We start from the raw sequence: 23,692 nt of genomic DNA on the forward strand, positions 1-23,692 counted from the left end.
ACATGCATTCAAACTTATTTTGAGCAAAGAAAGAGTATGTAATTTTTTGATTATTTATTGTCTTAATTTCTCTACTTTTTCAAAAAGTACATGGTACAATTTTGAAAAATCTTTAACATTTAAAAAAATATCAGCTGTCTGTGGTGGCGCATGCCTTTAATCCCAGCACACAGGAAGCAGAGTCAGGAGGATCTCAGTGAGTTCAAGGCCAGCCTGGACTCCATAGGGAGCTCCAGGACAGCCCAGACTAAACAGAGAAAGCCTACTAAAGAAGAAAACAACAACAAACCAGTTCTTCCATCTTTCGTCCTTGAACACTGGTGCTTGTGATGTTGTCATGAGTTTTCACTGGATTAGCACATCTACCAGAAACGGGGAGGAAACCCCAGGCTACCCTGATACTCATAATTCAACTGACAAAGCAGTTTAAAGTAACATTTCAGAATTGTATCACTTAAAACAGCGGTTCTTAACCTTCATAATGTGTGACCCTTTAATACAGTTCCTCATGTTGTGGTGACTTCCCCAGCCATGAAATTACATTTTTGCAACTTCATAACTGTAATTTTGCTACTGTTGTGAATCATAGTATAAATATCTGATATGCAGGATACCTGATATGCAACCCCCAAAGGGGTCACGGCCCACAGGTTGAAAACCACTGACCTAGACTAATTTATTTCTGTGGCAGAAGAGGAGGAAAAGGAAGAGTAGGAGGAAAAGAAATAAGAGGAAGCAGAGAGAGGAAAAGAAGATGGGGAGGAGGCTGACTTCACATTAGAGGAGATGGGGAAGGGAAGGCGAGAAAGAGGAGAAGGGGGAGAAGGGAGATGGGAAAAGGGAAGGAGAAGGAGAAAGGGGAATGGGGAGGGGAAGGAGAGGGTAGAGAGAAAGTCTAGGGAAAGCAATTTCCTTGGGTTTAGGGTGAGGCATCTCTGAACACGCAGCACACATATGCCAATTTCCTTTGACTTTTACTAAATTTTTTTTTTTAGTATTTTCTTCTCACAAAGACTGCAGCAAATATGAAATATCCTGCTTCTTTCGGTTTTAGTTTATTTTGCTTAAATTGTCTCTAAGGCAGGGCAATCACCGCAATGTTTAGACACTTATCTTCCCCCACTGAAGCAGCAACTTATCTTGTTATCTTCGGACCCCTGTTGCCTAGCTCAGAGGAGGGCACATGGTACAGCTGGAAAAGGGAAGGAGCAAACAGTCCTCTGTGAATGGTTTTAGTTAGTAAATCTGTCCTGGCCTTCTATGGATGGGTTTCATTATCTCCAAGTCACCAGATACTGAGGGAAGCCAGCAAGTCCTTCACCTTCAACCATCCACCCAGGCCCTCAGACTAAAATAGAAGCGTTCCACTTGAAGCTCTGCTGTGGTTATCTATTCTGAACAGCATCCCATCGAAAGATAACCAAGACTGACTATATATTTAACTTTATGTTCTTTGGGAGCTTGGTACATCTCGCCCTAAAAACTCAAAAATCTTCCAGTCATTGACTGCTCCACGACCTCCTATGGAGCCAGCAAACTGAGCACTGGCGTGGGAACCCACTTCATGCCATAGACACATCTCAAAGGTCATTCTTGAAATACTGTTTTGTCAACAGCTAAGTTAGAAAATAGTCTAATATATAACAGTAACAATCTTAAACCGTCAATGAACTATAAGACAGCAGAAATAAGTCTCCCAGTCAGAACAGAGCAGGCATCAGAGCTCAGCAAAGTCCACGGGAGTTCCCTACCTTAAACACATTGATGGGGAGATCAATGACGACGTAGATCAGGTCCCCCAGGGCCAGGCTGGCTATGAGTGCATTGGGGCCATTCCTCATGCACTTATTCTGGTAAATGATCCTAAGCAGGGTTGCGTTCCCCACCATTCCCACGATGAAGATGGTGCAGGATATCACAGTGTTAATGTATTTGAAAGCTGTTGTGATTTTAGTCTGATGTGGGCAATAGCTACGCACTGAGCCATTGCTGGGCAGGGCCAAATTCGTAGGTCGATGAGTGGTTCCCAGAAAGCTGAGCTCTGTCCCCGGAAAAGGGGTGAAGTCCCCCGCTTGACTGCTTAGATTCGTGCTGTGTCTCTCGGGAGTGTCACTGATTACTCCTCCCACCAGGACGAGCCAAAGGGATGTCGTGAGGCAAAAAGTATCCATCTTAGTGTGGATTTGAAGAAAAGTCTTAAGTTGTTTTTACACCTTTCTTTCACCTGGAAGAAAAAAGAGCAGGAAAAATTCTTATTATTATTTGCTACAAAATCTATCAGCCCCCAAAGGCAATGACTAATTTAATGAAAATATAACCCATATTTGGTAATTGGATATGATATAACTACTTCAGTCTACCCATGGAAGACCACAATAGAAAAGACCAAAAATCTATTACAGCAAGAAATGACCCCCGCTCATCCTCCGTCTGGGCTCTAGCTACAGCTCTTTCTATATCTAGACCATAATACAAGTAAAGATATTTCTGTTTCCCTCAATAACAGCAGGTTTTTCTCTTCATTTGGTCTAAGAAGAACCTGAATAGTAAAGATATTTCTGTTTCCCTCAATAACAGCAGGTTTTTCTCTTCATTTGGTCTAAGAAGAACCTGAATATTACAAAAGTGAGACAGAAACATTTTTGGTAAAAGAGGAAAAGTTGCTTCATATTGAGGCACAAAAGACAAGAATCTAATTCTGTGACTTAAATTTTAGGCTCCCCCAGTGAGTGTTGTTTTGCACATGGCAGGAACGAGTGGGACAATGGTGTAGTCTAGAGCATTGAAGCATCAAGTTAAAGCCAGACGTCTGCGTAGCGCCATGAGTACATATAACAATTCAAGTTTTAAGGAACTGTGGGATAACCTGGGGCTGCAGGAGAACACTTGCTGTGTTAAAGCCAGATGTCTGTGTAGCGCCATGAGTACATCTAACAATTCAAGTTTTAAGGAACCGTGGATAACTCAGGGCTGCAGGAGAACACTCGCTGTGCACGCTCACACCTGCCCATTTCCAGCAGCTCAAAAAGGAGGAAAAAGTGACTGATGAAAAGATTTAGTTTGAAATCCTTGACCATTAATGTGCAAAAATCCACATCTTTTTAGCACCTTCCCCTTTCCATGCCTCAGCAACCACCACATTACCTGTCAGTGGGCACCATGTGAGTGACAGGCTTCCCCAGGATGGTACACTGTTTGGTTTGCCAAGGGCTAGCGAGCTTTATACGATCCTGCAAGCATCCTACCTAGGTAGGTTTGCGAAGATGTCACGTGCTGCTGCTGTCTACCTAGTTCATGAAGTCATACACGGGAGGGCAGGGAGGCGGAAAAGAAAGCCCAGGAGCTCACAGAGGCCACAGATGGTGGCAAATCCACAACTCAAGGGTTTCAAACTAAATCTTTTCCTCAGTCATTTCTCCCCTTGTGAGTCCATCTGACTCCAAACCTGAGCTTTACCCACAAGGCCATCCTGTCTCTTGTTCATGCTTTATTTATGTCTACATCATACTGACAATGTCTCCAGAGTTTAGATGAGGCAGCAGTTTAGGGAGGGAGGCCAGATGTTATCAAAAGACTACTTGGCATTCATTTGTTCTGTCACCTGCAAAGGGCACATGGTCCCTGTTGCCCAGTAATCTAGGTTTCTCCTCTAGCACTAAAGAAAAGACACTAAAAACCCGAGGATGGCTGGAGGAGAGAAGCTAGCAATCAAAGGCAAATAGCTCCTTCCCTTTCAGTGTTCTGTGTCTTTCTTTTACGAATCTGAACATGAAGACCATAGCTTCCTTTACGGGCAGTGGTGTGTACTGAAGGCACACAACTAATCCTAAATTTTAAGACTCACATTCTTTTCCTGGACTCTGCTCAAGACGGTGACTGACCACTTTTATGAATTTTGGTAGCTGTCGTGGGGCATCACTAAGTTGAGTCTTAGTCCCTATGTAGACAAAGCAAGACATATTGACTGGCACAGGAGGTACAGGGTTAGCCGAGAGCCGAGGCCAGCCGAGCGCCATGTACTTCGGCTTCTGGAAACAACAACGGCGTTTTACACATCGCACCTGACAGACGCCATCTGTTTCTTGGCTTGAGCATTTCCAGTAGAGCAGGTAGAAGCAACATCTGCACTTCACTTGAGAGAAATGGGTCATGGGGAGACAGTGGCAGGCTAGCCATTCCATCTCATAACTGAGTGGTTGGGTTCCACTTGCTGCTATGATTTCAAAGTGAGGAACCTGCCACCATCCTGTCGCTGTGTCACTTCTGCTCACCCTGAATTATAAGTAATTTACAGATTTCCTCTCCTGGCTCCTACAGAACAGTCTCTGGCCGACTCATTAGTATCGGGTATCTTCATTACCCTTCCCAGATGGAGGCCAGAACCCCAAGCACAGAGTTAGCTAAAATCTGTCTCTTTGAATAATGAGGGACGACACAATTCTTTAATTTCTTGACTGCTTTTTGATTAAAAGATCCTAGTTTCCCAACGGGGATGTAATTAGTAGTAGTTTTCCCACAACTGAGTGGCAAAGGCCTTTTCCACAAACAGAAGAGCTTCATGAGCTATATTAAGATTATCTAGGAGGGACTTCATGAGCCACTTGGTTGTCACTGGCCCTGTACCCTTCATAAAGCACCTCACTGGTACCCACATGAGTTGCTGGTTTCCCCCATCAGCTACGGGTGCTGAGAACGCCAAAGCCACGGCTTCTTGTCATGGTGTGAGCCAGCTACCATCAAAACTTCTTCCTTCCAGGCTTCCCCTCAACAAAGACACTACCAAAGAACTCCTGACACCTCCGTCAGTTCTCCACATCTAAGGGACATCTGCCAAAGACATGTGGCTGCCATATTGTCACAGAGTGAAAGAACACAAAACCAAATGAAAGAAACCTTTTTCAAGTGCATGCTCTCCCAAGGATGGATCTGGAGCTCATTCTAGTGCATTCGAGGCAAGCTTGGTTGGGCATCTTCTGTTGTAGTCAGACACAACTCTGGAGAAGCAACCCCATTCAAGCCTGAAGGACGGGGCTAAGGACACAGCCCTTTACCTGTTCTACATATCAGACTCTCGGACGAAAGTTCATTCACCGTTAGCTCTTTGGAAATTCCCATGGCACACAAACTGCACATGTTTAGAACAGGTAATTTGCAAGATACTGTTGCCAGGGTATTTTCAGTTGGCTAACACTTTAAAAACAGATGGTTTAGTGTGTGTGTGTGTGGGGGGGGGAGGTATCCATAAACGACTACAAGGGGAGAAAAAAAATTAAACTAAGAACTTTTCTTTGAAGTTCTCTGTGGTTTTGCTCTCTGCCGCTCCTGGTGGCACCGTCTGACTTTAATATGCCTTCACCCCGTGTCTGCTGGGGTGAGGCCATTAGGGCGGTGTAAACAGAGGTGGCTTATCTGCAGACTGCTAGTGTTCCACGCGTGAAAGGCAACAAGTGCCCTTTAAAGGAGAGTAAGAGCAAACAGCCCAGGCCTCCAGCAACAGCCAGATTCCCAACACTAGCTGCAGTCGTGGTGTGAGGAGGGGTTCACAGCTGTCGGATCTTCACAGTAAGTGTCCTTGGCCACTCACACCCTGGATGGGGGATGCGAAGAGGCTGCTCCACCAACTTCACCAGTAAACTTTGGAGCAAGCTTTAAGCATGATGTACTGAAAGCTCTTTCCTGCCTGTGGAGAAAGAGACACCCCTGGCCCAACTTCCTTTTCCTAAAAATCAGAGTCTTGCCTGGGGATGTAAAATGCTTTTAATCTGTGGTTAAAGCTCATCACTCCACTCCCACCCCGCAGCGCTCAAGATTCCCAGGAAGGTGACCCACACAGGACGCCAGGGCAGGTAGGAGCTAGCCCCGGGTGCGGCGTTTCGCCGGCGCTGCGCGACACCCCAACTCCTCCCAGTCGATAGCCCCAGGCTGCGACCCTATCCCTTGTCCCAGTTCTGGTTCCCATTAGGAAAGACTAGAACTGACCTCGGATCTTCTTGTACGGTCGCAAACAGCGCCAGGTCCGCGCCTGAGCCAGACGGATCCGGAGTGGGAGAACAAGGGTGGCGCGTAGGATGGCGGGTGACCGGGGCTGCAGCACTGCGTCGACTTGGGGAAACTTTCCCGGCAGGGCCCGACTCCTTTGAGGGAGATCTCGCCCCGCTCCCAACCTCCGGCGACGATTCGGTGGACTAGAGTGGCTCTCCACCTCCCCGGCACGGTCGCCAGGCCAGAGGAATGGGTGTGCGCGCGTGTCTCCCAAGCAAAAGCAAACTCCAGAGGAACACGCCTCCCGCGGTCCTCGCCAGGCTCCACAGGCTTCCAGACCGTCCCCTCCACTCTGGGACCGAACTGCAGGGGCGTCCTAGCCCGCCTCCCCTCCAGGGAGCAGCCACCAAACTGCGACGCTGCTGCCCCCGCCAGGCCCTTAAGGGCAGGAATCTTTAACTATTTCCTTCCTGAGATAAAGCTGGGGGTGGGCTTAGGATGGGGTAGAAAAGGGAGTAGAGCTTTTCAGAGGGCCTCAAGAGTTGTGCCTGGCTTTAGGAAGAAGCTAAAGGCACCAGGCAGTGAGTACAGGCGGGTTTGATCTGCAGGGGAAAATAGGGCCCAAGGGTCGTGCCTCCTTTGCCCCCTGTCAACTTTGCTTACCTTTGAGGAAGATATGTCTTTGGATCAAGTGAACTCTGAAAAACTACAACGCCTAGCTCAGGGCATGGGGAAGCTGGAGAGTCTGTGGTAGGTTCTAATGTATGGGCAGAGAAATGGTGATGCCCAAGTAATTAAAATGATAATGGGGAGACCACCCAGAAGACTTTATCACAAGACTGTGTCAAGACCTTATGATAAGACAAGACGTTGGCAGAGGGGGTGGGGGGCGGGTCGGCGGAGGGAGGGGGTGGGAGGAGGGAATAGGAGGAGGGATGAGGGCCAAAGGCCATTGCATGCCAGTTAACAGTTGGGTTCCTCAGAGAAGGAGTCGTGCCTGTATGGGTGCCCAACAACTCATTGGTTCCCTACAGTAACTGTGGTGGAATCGTACCTCAGTTTGTTCTTGGGATATTAGGAGGAGCGGGTACAGGACTTACATCCCCCCCCCAAGGGATTTTTAGCAACTTCACAGCATGGTGGCTAGTTTCCAAGAAGAAATGTCTAAAGAAATATAAACTGCCCCCTATGTACAGCCCAGATACTGGCACCGGTGAACTTCTGCTCAATTCTGTTAGCATCTGATTCCAGATAAAAGGTGATGATACAGAGAACCCACTTGTCAATATGAGGAGTGTCAAGGAACTCAGGGATCATTTTGTAAAACCATTAAAAAGATAGCAGAATACCATGGTGGAAAGGATCTTAATATTCTTCTAGCTCTGTTGGACCAGACATTACCTTGTCCATGAATCTGGTCTACCTAGAATATCTCCAGGCAGGAGCCAGAATCACTGTCTCGGGTTTTACCGCCCTTTGTGCCGACAGCCTGGCAAGCCGACATGACTTTACAGGAAGAATTTAACTTGGTGTGTGAAATGTGCTGGACCTGAGGCCCTACTCACCCCAGGGTCAGAAGCTTGAAGAGCCAGCAGCATCTGTGTGCCTGAACTTGTCAGCTGGTCTAGTCTCTGTTACAGCACCCCAGTGGCCCCCACCCCTTGCTGGTCCCACCCTGGTACAGAACCAGTCATTAAAGATCCTCTTTAACACCCATTATGATGGTCACTATTTATATACGAATGAAGCCAGAATATACGAAGTGTTGGCATGGGTACTAAGAAGCAAACCCCTGACTATTGTGGGCAGGGGTATAAAAGAGATCAGTAGCCGTGCAAGACAGACCAGTGTTCCTCAGGTAACTAAGCCTAGAATTGCTATGTGGTCTAACATTCAGCTTCTGGATATGTGTACAAAATAGGCAGGAGATGCTGGTTTTGTCGACAGAGTGAGGCTGAAAATGCAGAAAGAAATGGAGATTGGTTTGTGTTCTTTGTAAGACTGGCTCCAAGAGGCAGATCAATGGGAGATACCTGCTTGGCTGAAGTAACCTGGCCTTACTTCAAGTTAGCTTTTCTGTATTTAGAAAGAATTCCACCTAACTGGCCTATTTGGGGGAGTTTGTTTGCTTGTGAGTGTCTGTGTGTAGGTCAAAAGGCAACTTTGGGAAGTTGGGTGTACGGCTGGAGTGCTTTGTATGCCCATGATGTTTGACTGACTCTTCAAGAGGTCATAACCAACAGCTTGGTTTCTGTTTAATGACATGGACTTCAGCTCGAGAGAGTCCATCTTGAATGTGTTTCTGCTTTATTCTCTTCTTTTTTCTTTTTTTAAATTTAACACTATTTTCACACTTATAAAAGGGATCTAGAATAGTCAAAACCATAGAGAAGGTAGAATTGTGATTCCCAGGGCTTTGGAGAAGGGGAACTTACTGTTTTATGTGTTTAAGGGTTTTGGTGGATGGTGTAAAGGCTCTGGGAGCCACACACCACCCAAACTCAGTGCCCTTTAACTGTGCACTGATAAGTGGTCGAAGTGATAAAGATATACTGTGTATGGTTTGCCAGGAAGAAACAAACCTTCCTGATGTCAAGACAAAAACCCACCTTGCTCGTGTGCCCTATTATCTATAAAGTGAGCTTACTGCCTCTTAGAAGAAAGATCTTCAAATCTGAGTAGACTGCTCATAGAAGCTACCAGACCACCGGTTCTTAAACTTCCGAAGGCTGGGGTCCTTTAATACAGTTCCTCATGTGGTGGTGACCCCCAGGCATAATGTTATTTTGATTGTGACTTTATAACTGCAGTTTTGCTACTGTTATAGATCAAGTGTAATTTTTCACTTTTTTTTTTTTTTTTTTTTGGAGACAGAAGTTTGTCAAAGGGGTCGCGACCCACAAGTTGAGAACCACTGCTCCAGACACTCTGTCTTTGAAAAGCTTACCCTGCCCCGTCGGTGAGAGACCACAGATGCTCCTTAGCACTGTAGATTTAGCTCCCTTTTCTGTTTTACTTTGAAGGCAATGGCCCCAGTGAATTCAATTATTCTTTTTTTTTTTTTGGCCAAATTTACGTCATTTCTGGTTACCCTTCTCTCTATAGGCAAGACAGTATTCTCACCCCACCTCCTCTGTAATCCCGGTTTAGTCTCCCCAAGGGTATTCAATTAGTATATTTAGCCACATTTCCCAAGCTTGACTTTGGAAGGTTGTTTGCTTTCCCTGGGAGAAACATGCAGGTCTGAAGGCTTTCTAGACTCAGGGAAACTTGCTTGCATTCTGCCACCACCAGTCCGCTAAGCGAGCTTTTCTGCGGAGCCATTTGCAGTGACTCTGCTGGGCAGCGGACCAGAATGGTCTAATAAACAGTAACCTCCATAGGTTAAGAAAAACATACCCGAGGCAGCACTCAACCAACTGTCCATGTTTCCTAAGGCAAATATTCTCATAAGTGTACTGCCTGGTTCAGAGCAGCAAGCTCACTTCAGGTGCTGAACTCCCATGACCTTCAAACTCAGCACAGAGCAAGAGATGTGTCTCACAGCATCTGCTGAGAATGTGTGCCTTGGTTGGTTCTTGAGATGCCCCAAGGAAGAAGGAAACGAAGGATTTATAGAACCACAGATAAAGGAAAGAAGGAAAAGGGAGACGTATATGGTAACACGACGCTCAGAGCTGCTGCAGTCTGTGTTGAGCAATGAATGTGAGAGACGTGTGTGGTGTGTGTGAGACGTGTGTGTGGTGTGTGTGAGACGTGTGTGTGGTGTGTGTGAGACGTGTGTGTGGTGTGTGTGTGAGACGTGTGTGTGGTGTGTGTGGTGTGTGTGTGTGTGTGAGAGAGAGACGTGTGTGTGGTGTGTGTGAGACGTGTGTGTGGTGTGTGTGTGAGACGTGTGTGTGGTGTGTGTGTGAGACGTGTGTGTGGTGTGTGTGGTGTGTGTGTGTGTGTGAGAGACGTGTGTGTGGTGTGTGTGGTGTGTGTGTGTGTGTGAGAGACGTGTGTGTGGTGTGAGAGACGTGTGTGTGGTGTGTGTGTGATGTGTGTGGTGTGTGAGAGACTTGTGTGTGGTGTGTGAGAGACGTGTGTGTGGTGTGTGTGAGACGTGTGTGTGGTGTGTGTGAGAGACGTGTGTGTGGTGTGAGAGACGTGTGTGTGGTGTGTGTGAGACGTGTGTGTGGTGTGTGTGAGATGTGTGTGTGGTGTGTGTGAGATGTGTGTGTGGTGTGTGTGAGACGTGTGTGTGGTGTGTGTGTGAGACGTGTGTGTGGTGTGTGTGGTGTATGTGTGTATGTGTGCGAGAGACGTGTGTGTGGTGTGTGTGGTGTGTGTGGTGTGTGTGAGAGACGTGTGTGTGGTGTGAGAGACGTGTGTGTGAGTGTGTGTGTGTGGTGTGTGTGTGTGGTGTGTGTGTGTGGTGTGTGTGTGTGTGGTGTTTGTGTGTGGTGTGTGTGTGTGGTGTGTGTGTGTGGTGTGTGAGATGTGTGTGGTGTGTGTGTGTGGTGTGTGTGAGACGTGTGTGTGGTGTGTGTGAGACATGGGTGTATGATGTCCGTGAGAGATATGAGTTGAAACGTCTGTGAGTTGTGTAAAATGGACTTGTACGCGCTTTGTTTACAAAAGAAAATGTGGTTGGCACTTGTTGGGGACACTGATTCCCTTGTTTGGTTACCTTTCTCGTTGATGTGGCCAAATGCCTGCTGAGAAGCAACTTGATGTAGGGTGCACACTGGCTCTCAGTTGAGGGTGCAAGGCTCGCCTCCCTGTGGGGGAAAAATGGTGACAGGAACTTGCCAACTTGATGATATTTAGAATCACCATGGAAACCCAGCAATGGGTGTGTCTAGAGGGTGTTTCTAGAAAGTTTAACTGAAGAGGGAAGCCCCACTCTGAACGTGGGCAGCAGAGTGCAGGGCGAATCCAAAGGAGAAAGTGAGCTGAGCATCAGCGTGCATTTCCCCTGCTTCAGGCCATGGAGATGCCTCATGTTCCTGACACCCTACCTTCCCACAGGAAGGCCTTGAATCCCTAGGCATTCTCATCTAGGGATAGGTAGATTTTCCCTCTTTGAATTTATGGAATCTGAGTCGCAACTGAAGTTGCATTGAGATGAAGGGCCATTGAGATGGCAGCTGACCTTGGGTCTCTTCTTGAGTTTACCCATCTTCTTCACCACAGTGTAGGGCCCAGTGTCCAGGGCCCTAAGAAATCGCATTTCTATCACTGCATTTACACAGACCGACTAGCTTAAGGAAGGCCTGACCTTGGGGCTTCTCCTATTTCTCCTTCACTGTTCTGATAGTTGTACCATGTGGAGGAGACCTACAAAGCGATTAGAGCCTACACTGGGTGTGGGCTGGTTGCAAGCTGTCTTAAGCAGGTAATGTTGTTACCCCCACAAGCCTTCCCCATTCAACAGCACCAACAAAACCTATCCGTTTCCAGCTCCTGCACAAGGAAGCTTCCTCCAGGTGTTTTTCTTCCATACAGTGGTCTGTTGTCTTTGGAACACAACTGCTGATGAACCCATATCTGCTTCATAGACTTTTTTTTATGTTCTCTAAACTTTTATGATGACAGTCTTGTTCCTGCCATGACCAAGTGCCATTAACATGGCTCCTCCTGGGCCACCCCTCTCTGCCCTCCTAGGAGGTGTCCTTAGATTTGAGGACAAGGTAGATGCTGGGCTTCCACCATGCTGCACGGTGATGGCAATTGGTGACCTGGGTTGGGGTTCACTCAGCCCAGGATGTGATGGCTTTGAGGGGGATGCTCAGCTGTACCTGGGTCACTTCCTGCTCTAGCTTGGCAATAGAACTCTCTGGCATTCAGCTTTGACTAGCCTCCCGTTCACCAGCAGCCAACTGGTAACAGAAACAATGGATTACTTCACATTTTTCCCTTCATATGTGTAGCATATGCTGAAAATGTGTGCGAACCAGGAGAGGCCACTTTTATTGTTAGGCAGTTTACTGGAAACATAACTGCTCCCAGTAGAGGAAACGCATCACACGGGTTTTAAGCAGACATTGGCCACTCTTGTCACCCGACAATAGGTAATTGTGTCTAAGTTTTTACACTAGTACAAAATGCATTAATAAATTATAGTTTTATACTTTCTGATCAATGATACCAGGCACAGTCTGTCAGTGTTTGTGTATATTTTATTTAGATTTTTAACTTCTATGCTCTTTATGTATATTTTATGGTAGTACATGATAAGCTGGACTATTATCTACAAGGTTTTGTGCATTTATGGCATATCTTTTCCTTGTTAAACTAGCCTTATTTTCAGGTAAGAAAACTCAAATTTTATTAACAAGAGGGTACATGTAGTTCAAACCTGTGGTGTCCCAGGGTCTATTGTATTCCGAAGTGTGTGTCTGTGGATGGCTTGCTTACAATTCTAAAGTGTTTTCTCTGCTTTTTATTTCCTTTTTTTAAAAGACAATGTTTCTCTGTGTAGCCCTGGCTATACTGGAAGTCACTCTGTAGACCAGGCTGACCTCAAACTCACAGATATCCACCTGCCCCTGGGTCCCAAGTGCTGGGATTAAAAGCATGCCCCACTGCTGCCTAAAGTTCTTTGTTGGGGAAACAATTTGGACTCAGTCCCCTAAACCCCAGGTTATCCCATCCAAAAACATTCATGGCATTATCTAGCTCAATTGCTGTTGACTCCATTGGCGAGCTGAGAAATCTGTAGTGTTGGCATCACTTATAATGGGATAACCAGATGCTGAGTGTCCTCTGAGGTCCATTCCAGAAATGTCTGACTTAAATACAATAAAAACTGTCTCCAGTTTCAGAAAAGAGAGTGGAGGGACAACAAGAGAAGCAAACACACAGCCTGAAGGGGCGACTTTAACCCAGACCACCACCTCTGTCTCATCAAGCCAACCAATACAGAGGGATCCCTACCCCAGCCCTGCCTCTTATTAAAAGAGATTTAAGGGCGGCCAACAGGACAGGATGAGAACATTTGCATTGTCTTGATTAGGACCAGGTTTAGAAAACCAACTTTAAAGGTCATCTTTTTTGCTTGTTCGTTTTGGACCACTTGAAATCAGCATCAGATATCGCTAAGAATTTACAGCCTGGCAGTGATGGCGCACGCCTCTGATTCCAGCGCTTGGGAGGCAGCGGCAGGTGGATCTCTGTGTGTTCGAGGTCAGCCTGATCTACAGAGTGAGTTCCAGGACAGCCAGTGCTATTACATAAAGAAACCCCATCTCAGAAAAGCAAAGCAAAGCAACAACAACAACAGAATTGATTGGTTTTGAGTTGGGGAGATGGCACAGTCAGTAATGTTGTGTTGAAAGGTCCACGAGAATCTGAGTTAAGCCTCAAAGAACACATTCTAAGGAGAAGAAGGAGGAAGAGGTAGCAGAGGGGGAGGAGAAGAAGTGGGAAGTGGGAGGAGGAGAAAAGAAGAAGGAGAAATAGGAGGAAAAGAAGGAGAAGAAAGAAAAGCACCAGGTGTGCCGGCAGTCATTTGTCCCAAGGCTGCGGAGTTAGAGACCAGGAAATCTTTGGGGCTTTTTGCCAACCAGCCTAGCCTACTCTTTCAACAAACAAACAAATAAATAAATAGAAGGTGCTTGAGAAATGATACCCAAGATTGTCCTCTCACCTCTAAACATGTGACATATACAGAGGCACATACACACCCAGAGAGAAATACATTCAATGTTAAAACACTGTCTTGGGATGTAGAGGAATAACTTTATATTTTGAAGATTCTTTAGTACGTTCATTACTAAAGCATAGACAGAGCAATGTGAGTTGTGAAGAGGGAGAGAGCTGGGACCTACAAGGAGCGCAGACATAATTCAAGGCCCAGCCATCGGGTGACTTGCAACAAATGCGCACTATTGACCAAGGGGAGCGAGGAAGGGCCCCAAGGTGATGCAGAGATCATTAATCAGAACCGCCACTGTCACCCACTGCAGGCCCAAGGAAGATTGCATCTCACTGGCAATGACTGGGATTGCCTCTGCACTTCCCTAGGCCCTTGTGACACCTCCTGCTGCCTCAGGGATTGTCACCTCCAGAGGTACTGAGGTCACACTGCCACCAAGGAAGGCCTGGAGGACAAAGAATCAAACCAAAGCTAGATATCTTATCCTCCCTGTTCTGGACTTGCTTGTGATCTGTCATTTCTTCTCTTTGGGGGGGATTTTTTCCTTTTGGAATGAATGTACAATAAGTTCTGTTATAGCCCTTTGTGGCTTTTGGTAAGACCAAAGCTTAGAAAGACTGAGTGGTTTGTCCAAAGTCAATCATTTAAGAGTGCTCCCTCCAAAATTCATGCTAAAGCTTCATCTCCATGTGCTAGTACTAAATGATGCGGTCTCTGCTGGGAGGGGCAATGAAGTTATCAGTGCTTTCATGAGTGGATAGTTGTTCCTATGAAAGAGGCTGAGAGCTGACCACCGGGCCTCTCGGCCTCCCTGTCTACCTGTTCATCTCAGGAGAGCGCAATGCCAAGGCTAGAGAGAGCAGACCTCACGTGCCCACTTTTTTCAATTTCCTGGCCTTTGTAATGGTGGGAAGTAATTTGTTTCTTACAAACTTCCCACATGCCAGGCAGTGGTGGCACAAGCCTTTGATCTTAGCACTCGGGAGGCAGAGGTGGGCCGGTCTTTGTGAGTTCGAGGCCAGCCTGGTCTACAGAGAGAGTTCAGGAAAGCTAGGGTTGTCGCATAGAGAAATCCTGTCCCAAAAAACCAAACCAAATAAGAAAACAAAAAACCTTCCCAGGCTTAGGTGTCATTTTGTTACTGCAGCACATATGGATCAAGTTCTCCAGTATCTGATGGGTGGGAGCTGGATCGTGGACACTTTCTCATTTTATTTGATTGTTTTTGTTGCTGTTGCTGGTGGTGCATATGCATGGATGAGAGTGTGCACATGCACATGCCTTTTGTATGCATGCGTAAAGGCCAGATGTTGACATTGAGTATTTTATTTCATTGTCCTCTACTTCATTAAATCAAAAGGCACTCTGTGTGTGTGTCTGTGTGTGTGTGCATGCGTTTGTACATATGTTTGGGTTAGTATGTGTATACATATGTAGATGCATGGAGAGACCGGAAGAAGCTGTCAGATTTTCTAGAGCTGGAGTTCCAGGTGCTTTTGAGTTCAGGGAAACAAAGCCTGGTTCTCTGTAAGAGCAACAAGTGCTCTTTCCCGCTGAACCACCTCTTCGGCCTTGCACCTTGCTGTCTGAGACAGCATTTCTCCGTGAATCTGAGGCTCGCCAGTGGCTGGGCTGGTTACTAGGTGCTTCCAGGATCCTGCCCCTCTCCCCGGCCTTGAGTTCCATGTCAAGCACTACTGTCTCCCTGTTTCCTGTTACACTTCCAGGAAACAATATCTACTAATTCCACTGGTTTGTTCTGTTGGCCAAGAGAGTAAGGATTTTATTTACCTTCATTTTGCTAGGAATACATAGCAATTCAAACTACTTTGAATACTTAAAATCTTGTTCTAATGGCAGTAATTCTTTTTTTTAAAAACATTTTTTATTTATTATATACACAGTGTATATACATGTATGCCTACATGTATGCCTGCATGACAGAAGAGGGCATCCGATCTCATTACAGATAGTTGTGAGTCACCATGTGGTTGCTGGAAATTGAACTCAGGACCTCTGGATGAGGTGCTCTTACCCTCTGAACCATCTCTCCAACTCAGCAGAGATACTTTAAACAATTTAAAAACCTACAGCCTACACTTCTATGTATACAAACAGAACCTAGCTTCTGTGGCAGGTAGAGAACCACAATTATAAAACCAATTGTCCTTTTCAGTTCATAGAAGAAATAAGGGGGTTTGGTCTAGAAATACAGAAAATGGAATCCAAACAAAACATTGCCCAGATTAAAAAAAAATGTTGACACTTAAAAAAAAAAAGAAAGTGCAGGGAAAGGGCTTTGTGAAAATAGGCTTAGCTTTGACATCTGTCTTGCTTCCATAGGCAAAGTTTATGTTGGCTAACCTGATTAGAGCATGCCCAGAGTGAGGTCAGTCCAGAGTCTGAGCCCCACAAAGCCTTCCTCTGACCTTGTTGGGTTAGGACTACAGCTTAGTCAGCAAAGTGTTTGCTGTACAAGTCCGAGGACCTGAGCTTGCAATCCCCAGAACTCACGTAAAATGGCTGTGGGTGGTGGCCTGTGCTGCAAATCCAGGGCAGGGGGGTAGAGCCGAGTGTGTCTCTGACACTCACTGGCCAGTCAGCCCAGTCTAACGGGTGAATCCCTGTACTAGTGAGAGGCTTCTTTGCCTGTAAAGCCAAAGTGGACGACTCTTGAGGAAAGACTTCTGGGTTGACAACTGGCCTCTACACACACACACACACACACACACACACACACACACACACACACGGAGAGGGGGGTGTCCTTGTCGTTGTTCTAGAGTAGAAATTGCAAGCTCCATGATATTAAAATGTTTAGCTATAAAAGCCCTATGGCGTTAGTATCTGCTACTTAACTCTGTCCTTGAAGCTGAGAAACGGTAATAGATAATACACAAGTGGGGCTTTATTTATATAAAAACAAAAAGCAAGCAACAATAACAATAAAATCATGTGGCTGTCTGAGTTCGACCTGTGTGGTATTGTCTGATAATACGTTTCTCATTGCTACAATCAAATACGAATAAGAAGCACGTTAGGGTTGACAGGCCTTTTTTCGGCTCATGATCTGAGGTGGGGGTGCTCATCATGTTGGGGAACGTATAGCCATAGGAGCTGCCTGTGGCTGCGGTGGCAGGAGCATAAGCAGAGATGGGGCAGGAAGTGGTGCCAGGCTGTAAATCCCGAGGGCTGTTCCCGGTGGTCACTTCTAACAAGCCTCGGACTTCTAAAAGCTCTTCAGTATTTCCAAACAGCACTATCCGTTGGGGTCTCAGTATTCAAACACATGAGCCTATGAAGAGTATTTCCCAATACAGCCATGGCAACATCTCACAGAGAACAGCCAGTGCTAGTCAGCTGGCCTGCAGGCACACGACCCTCACTCAGAACAACCATTTTTGATGCTTCTTGTGCTTTTTCCAGATTGTTGTGGTAGAAGATGTCACCTCACGAAAAACCGTGGAAGCATGCAAAGAAGGAAGGGTGGTTCAGCAGCATCCTTCCATCTTCCTCCCCTTCCTGGGGGGGGGGGGAGTCGCTTTCGCCATTTACTGCCTTTTATTCCAACCCAGCAACATAAATGCATGTGCACATACACGTATACATACACGAACACTGGGTTTTTTGTATTTATTTATTTGATATAGATGAGGTTAGATTACCTTATCTGCTGCAGCCGTCTTTGTATCTCCACCCATGTATCTTGATATAGATGAGGTTAGATTACCTTATCTGCTGTGGCCGTCTTTGTATCTCCACCTATGTATCTTGACAGTGTCTTTTTCATGTCAAGGGGGTCAGAATTCTGAGTATTTCACAGTCTGGCTATACTATAAACTGCTTAGTTAGTTTTCCCAGATGTTGAAGTTCTTCAATTTTTACTTTTACAGCAGAGTCATAAAGAACACTGGTGTCTACATTTTGAAGGTATGTGTGGTGCTGGGGACTAATCCAGGCTGAATAGGTGTTCTGCCTCTGAGCTATACAGCTACCTCCAACTTCTTCTTCTTTTTTTTTTTTTTTTTGGATTTTCGAGACAGGGTTTCTCAGTAGCTTTTGGTTCCTGTCCTGGAACTAGCTCTTGTAGACCAGGCTGGCCTCGAACTCACAGAGATCCGCCTGCCTCTGCCTCCCGAGTGCTGGGATTAAAGGCATGTGCTACCACCACCGCCCGGCTCTCCAACTTCTTTTAGGCAAATGTGTAGGTTTGCCTTTAGAATTGAAGTAGACATTGCTGTCGAAGAGGAAGACATCTTTGGTTTTGAGGATGATTTTTTTCTCCCTTAAAGCCACTGTATTTCACTTCTGTAATAGCACAAAAGGAGGGACAGCTCTATTTATATTGCGTTATAAAAATAAACTATATTATATATATATAATGTTATTAAATATAAAGCATTACAATAAGCCAAACGCGGATAGATGAGCACTTGAGTGTCTCTGGAAAGGGACGCCGGGTTAGGAAGGTTTCTCTTCTTACAGGAGAAGAATTCAGTTCTGAGACACTTTGCAAACAGCCAGTCGGCGATGGTTGATGTTCTCTGAGACCTGGTCTAGGTAAAGACTTCAGGCTTGAAATAGGAGAGCAGGGTAATTAGTGACTGAACCCGTGAGTTGGATGCATTTCATTTGAAGACAGAATGAGTAAAAGAAAAACAACAAAGAGACCAGAATGAGTCCTGTGCCAAGTTTTTTGTTAGCACAGTAAGAGCTGGAGACTTGTCCAAAATAGAGACATCAGAGAAGGAGTCAGGACAGTCAGTGTCTGAGACGTGGAGGGAGGAGAGAATACGGGTGGTCCTGAGAGGTCAGAGAAATGAGGAGAGAGTGGCCTTGGAGATGGCCAGTGGGGAATATTGCTCAAAGCACAGCAGACTTAGCCTTTAGGCTCACTTCTCTGTTTCACACACTCTCAAAATAACTCAGGAACTAGAAGCACTGCCAAAAGATGAACAGGCTCATTACTTAGATGAAGTATGAATCCTTTCACAAGATTTATATTTATCATTTGGAGGAGGAAAATCAACACTTTCTATTACTAGCATGTGCATTAGGCTTTTAAAGGATGACTGGTAACTTTTGGGAAAAGGATTTATTGGGAAATATTCTATCATATTTTTCTGGAGTAGAGAGCAAAGCCCTGATGTGGGATCCCCTCTGTGTGCTGTGATCACCATTAATGAATGAAGAAACTGCCTTGGCTTGCTGATAGGGCAGAACTTAGGTAAGTGGAGAGGATTGGACTGAATGCTGGGAGAAAGAAGGGTGGAGTCAGGGAGATGCGATGGAGCTGCCAGAGATAGATTTGCTGAAACTTTGCTGGTAGGCCACGACCTCGTGGTAATATACAGATTAAAATAAATGGGTTAAATTAAAATGTTAGAGTTAGCAAATAAGAAGTTAGAGCTAATGCAGCACAGACATGTAGAAGACACAACTCAATCCCTAGCAACAACTATGCTTACACTTGGTGTCTCAAGTGGTATTTTCAAGACATACTTAGCATACCTCTTACCCTCTAGGATCCATAGTTGTGCTATAGTTTTTAATGACTTTTAAAATGTTCATGGCTGGGTGTGATGGTGCATGCCTTTAATCCCAGCACCCAGGAGCTAGAGGCAGACAGAACTCTGAGTTCCAGGCCAGCCTGGTTCCACACACTGAGTTACAGTATAGTTGGGGCTACATAGATAAACTGTATCTAAGAAAAAAACAACAACAATAACAACAACAAAATCCCCAGAAAACAGCAGCAAAAAATATTCACAGTTTGCTTTATGTTCTCATAAGTGATTCTAACTCTTTTTTCATAAACATATTTTTTTGTGGAAGTATTTTAAAGTAAATATAAATATACCCTGACACATATTATTAAGTGTTTGATTTCATGTATCTCTAAAATACAAAAACATTTTTCCACATATTTGATTATGTTCACTTCCTACATCTTCTCAAATACAAGTATTTGATTTACCTAGCTGTGTATTTCCTTCTGCATCATCTCTCCAGAGTGGTGTTTCCCAGGTCTGCCATCATTCCTATAGTGGTCTGTGCTTAAATAATATTGGAAAGTGCTAATGTCTGTGCATCTGCAGGAAGTAGTTACAAGTTCTTGCAGTTGCTCTAGTGACAGCCTCTGGATGTAATCACTGGAAAGGTCACTACAGCTACACTGTCATTTCATTCTCTGAGACTGAAAATCATTCCTGCCTTGAGGACCCTAGGTTTTAGAGGCTATTTTATTTTGTACTCTCGTTTGCTTCACTTCTCGGAGATGTTCTGGCTGTGTTAATGGTTTTCCAGAACATTTACTGTCCTTATTTTTTTTCTTTCTAAGGCACATTTTTTTTTTAATTTAGAAAAAAGAAAGGCCAAACACAACATTACAAGACAAGGACCTTTCTTTTTTTAATTGTCATTATTGAGCTATGTACTTTTCTCTGCTTCTCTCCCTTCCTCCCCCTTCACCTTTTATCCTCTCCCTTGAACCCCATGCTCCCAATTTGTTTAGGAGATCTTGTCTTTTTCTACTTCCCATGTAGATTAGATTTATGTATGTCTCTCTTAGAGTCCTCATTGTTGTCTAGGTTCTATGGGATTGTGAATTGTAGCCTGAATTTCTTTACTCTATGTCTAAAAGTCACTTATGAGTGAGTACATGTGATATTTGTCTTTCTGGGTCTGGCTTACCTTACTCATTGTGATGTTTTCTAGATTCATAAATCTGCTTGCAAATTTCAAGATGTCATTATTTTTTCCACTGTGTAAATGTACCACATCTTCTTTATCCATTCTTCAGTCAAGAGGCATTTAGGTTGTTTCCAGGTTCTGGCTATGACAAATAATGCTGCTATGAGCAGATTTCCTGGTGGTATCATTGAGCTTTCTTTGGGTATATACCCCAAAATGGTATTGCTGAGTCTTGAGGTAGGTTGTTTCCTAATTTTCTGAGAAATTGCCATGCTGATATCCAGAGCAGCTGTACCAGTTCGCACTCACACCAGCAATGCAGGAGTTTCCCTTAATCCTACATCCTCTCCAGCAAAATTGTCATCAGTGTTTTTGATCTTGGTTATTCTTATAGGTATAAGATAGAATCTCAGAGTTGTTTTGATTTGCATTTCTCTGATGACTAAGAATGTTGAGCATTTTCTTAAGTGTCTTTCAGCCATTTTAGATTCATTTGTTGAGAGTTCTCTGTTTAGGTCTGTACTCCATTTTGTTTTAATTATTTGTTCTTTTGATGACCAATTTCTTGAGTTCTTAGTATTTTTTGGAGATCAATCCTCTGTCCGATGTGGGACTGGTGAAGATCTTTTCCCATTTTGTAGGCTGCTGTTTTGTCTTATTGACCATGTCCTTTGCTTCTCAATTTTAGAAAGTCCCATTGATTAATTGTTGCTCTCAGTGTCTGCACTACTGGGGTTATATTTGGGAAGTGGTTTCTGGTGCCAATGCATTCAAGTGTGCTTCCCAATTTCTCTTCTGAGAGGTTCAGTGTGGCTGGTTTTATGTTGAGGTCTTTGATCCATTTGGACTTGAGTTTTGTGTATGGTGATAGATATGGATCTATTTTCATTTTTCTATATATTGATGTCCAGTTATGCCAGCACTATTTGTTGAATATACTTTCTTTTTTTCCATTTTATATATTTAGCTTCTTTGTCAAAAATCATGTGTTTGTAGGTGTGAGGATTGATATCCAGGTCTTCAATTTGGTTGCATTGGTCCTCCTGTCTGTTTCTATGCCAAGGCTGTTTTCAGTACTGTAGCTCTGTAGTAGAGTTTAAAGTCAGGGACTGTGATGCCTCTAGAAGCTCATATATATAATTGTTTTGGCTATCCTGGGGTTTTTACTTTTCCACATGAAGTTGTTCTTTCCAGGTCTGTGAAGAATTTTGCTGGTATTTTGATGGAATTTCATTTGATTTGGTAAGATTGCCATTTTTACTATGTTAATTCTACCTATCCAAGAGCATGGAGATCTTTCCATTTTCTGTTGTCTTCTTCAATTTCTTTATGCAAAGATTTTAAGTTCTTGTCATATACATCTTCCACTTGTTTGGTTAGAGTTACTCAGAAATTTTATATTATTTGTGGCTATTGTGAATGTTGATGTTTCTCTGATTTTTATCTCAGCCCAATTATCATTTGTAAAGGAGGGCTACTGATTTTTTTAAGCTAAACTTGTATCCTGCTACATTGCTGAAGGTGTTTATGAGTTGTAGAAGTTCCTTGGTAGAATTTTTGGGTTCACTTATGTAAACTATCATATCATCAGCATATAGTGAGAGTTTGACTTCTTTTGTGATTTGTATCCCCTTGATCTCCTTTTGTTGTCTTATTGCTCTAGCTAGGCCATCAAGAACTATATTGACTAGACATGGAGAGAGTGGACAACCTTGTCTTTTTTTCTGATTTCAGTAGGATCACATTGAGTTCCTTTCCATTTAGTATGATGTTGGCTGTTGTCTTACTGTATAGTGCCTTTATTATGTTTATGTATATTCCTTGTATCCCTTTTCTCTTTAAGACCTTTATCATGAAGTGATGTTGTATTTTGTCAAAGGCTTTTTCAGCATCTAATGAGATGATTACTTTTTTTTAATGTGGTAGATTACAATGGCAGATTTTTGTATATTGAACTATCTTTACATCACTGGGATGAAGCTGACTTAATCATAATGGATGATTTTTCTGGTGTGTTCTTGAGTTTAGTTTGCTAGTATTTTATTGATTACTTTTGTATCAATGTTCATGAGTGAGATAGGTCTGTAATTCTCTTTCTTAGTTGCTGTAGGAAGTCTTACAGCCAGTGGTTTCCCGCCCACTGGGGCATAGCCTCTTATACTATTATATATGCTGATATAGAGCTTGCATCCAGTCTCCTTCCAGCCACTCTTTCTGATTGCTGGATTTGGTTTCTGTTCTCCATTCAAGCAGAGAATTCTGATTTGGGAGTTTACCCTTAAATAAATAACCATCTATTTCTCAATTCTGAGCTAGTGTGGGATTTTTTTAAAGTGTCCTTCCACACTTAGTGTTGACTTTATGTGGTTTGGATAATTTGATGGTTGTTTCTATTTCTTTAGCAATTAGAGGTCTATTTAATTTGCTTATCTGGTCTTGATTTAATTTTGGTAAGTAATATTTATCCAGAAAATTATCCATTTCCTTTAAATTTTCCAATTTTTGGAGCATAGGTTTTCATAGTATGACCTGATGATTCTTTGGATTTCCTCCATGTCTGTTGCTATGTCCCAATCTTTTGATTTTGTTAATTTGGGTATTCTTTTTTTGTCTTTTGGATAATTTGAATAAGGGTTTGTCTATTTTGTTCATTTTCTCAAAGAACCAACTCCTTGTCTCAATGATTCTTTATATATTTTTTTTGTTTGTTTCTATTTTGTTGATTTCAGCACTCAACTTGATTATTTCCTGCCATCTAGTCCTCCTGGGTGAGTTTGGTTCTTTCTGTTTTAGAGTTTTTAAATGTTCTGTTAACTCGCTACTGTGGGATTTTTCCAACTTCTTTATGTAGGCGTTTAGTGCTATGGACTTTCCTCTTAACACTGTTTTCATTGTGTCCCATAAATTTGGGTATGCTGTGTGGTCATTTTCATTGAATTTTAGGAAGTCTTTAATTTCTTTCTTCATTTCTTCCTCGACCCATTGGTGATTAAGGTGAGCATTGTTAATTTCTATGTGTTTTGGGCTTTCTAATATTAATGTTACTATTAAATTCTAATTTTAAGCCATGGTGATTCAATAAGATACATGGGTTATTCAATTTTTTTGTATCTGTTGAAGTGTACTTTGTTACATAGTATGTGGTCAATTTTTGAGAAGCTTCTATGTGGTACTGAGAAGAAGGTATATTGTTTTATGTTGGGATGGAATATACTGTTAATGTCTGTTACATCCATTTGAGTCATAACATGCTATTTCCCTTATTTCTCTGTTTAGCTTCTGCCTGGCAGATTTGTTCAGTCATGAGAGTAGGATTTTGAAGCTTCCCACTATTTATGTGTGGGGTTTAATGTTTGAGTTAAGTTTTAGAAGCTT

General features: G+C 43.8%; 1 protein-coding gene across 1 annotated transcript in view; it reads right to left on the minus strand.

Annotated features, from left to right (window-relative positions):
• Nucleotides 1-6,365, minus strand: part of Ednra (endothelin receptor type A) — a 60,158-nt gene extending 53,793 nt beyond the window's left edge. The window contains exons 1-2 of the mRNA XM_041663456.1: nt 5,980-6,365; nt 1,752-2,224 (exon numbers count right to left, since the gene is read on the minus strand). Of these exons, the coding sequence (XP_041519390.1) occupies nt 1,752-2,171 (420 nt within the window). The 5' untranslated portion in view covers nt 2,172-2,224; nt 5,980-6,365. The remainder of the gene's footprint in view (nt 1-1,751; nt 2,225-5,979) is intronic.
• Between the last annotated feature and the right edge of the window lie 17,327 nt (nt 6,366-23,692).

The sequence above is a fragment of the Microtus oregoni genome, unplaced genomic scaffold (genome assembly GCF_018167655.1).
Source record: "Microtus oregoni isolate MIOR12 unplaced genomic scaffold, Mior012 000014F_ref0000157, whole genome shotgun sequence".
Lineage (NCBI taxonomy): Eukaryota > Metazoa > Chordata > Mammalia > Rodentia > Cricetidae > Microtus > Microtus oregoni.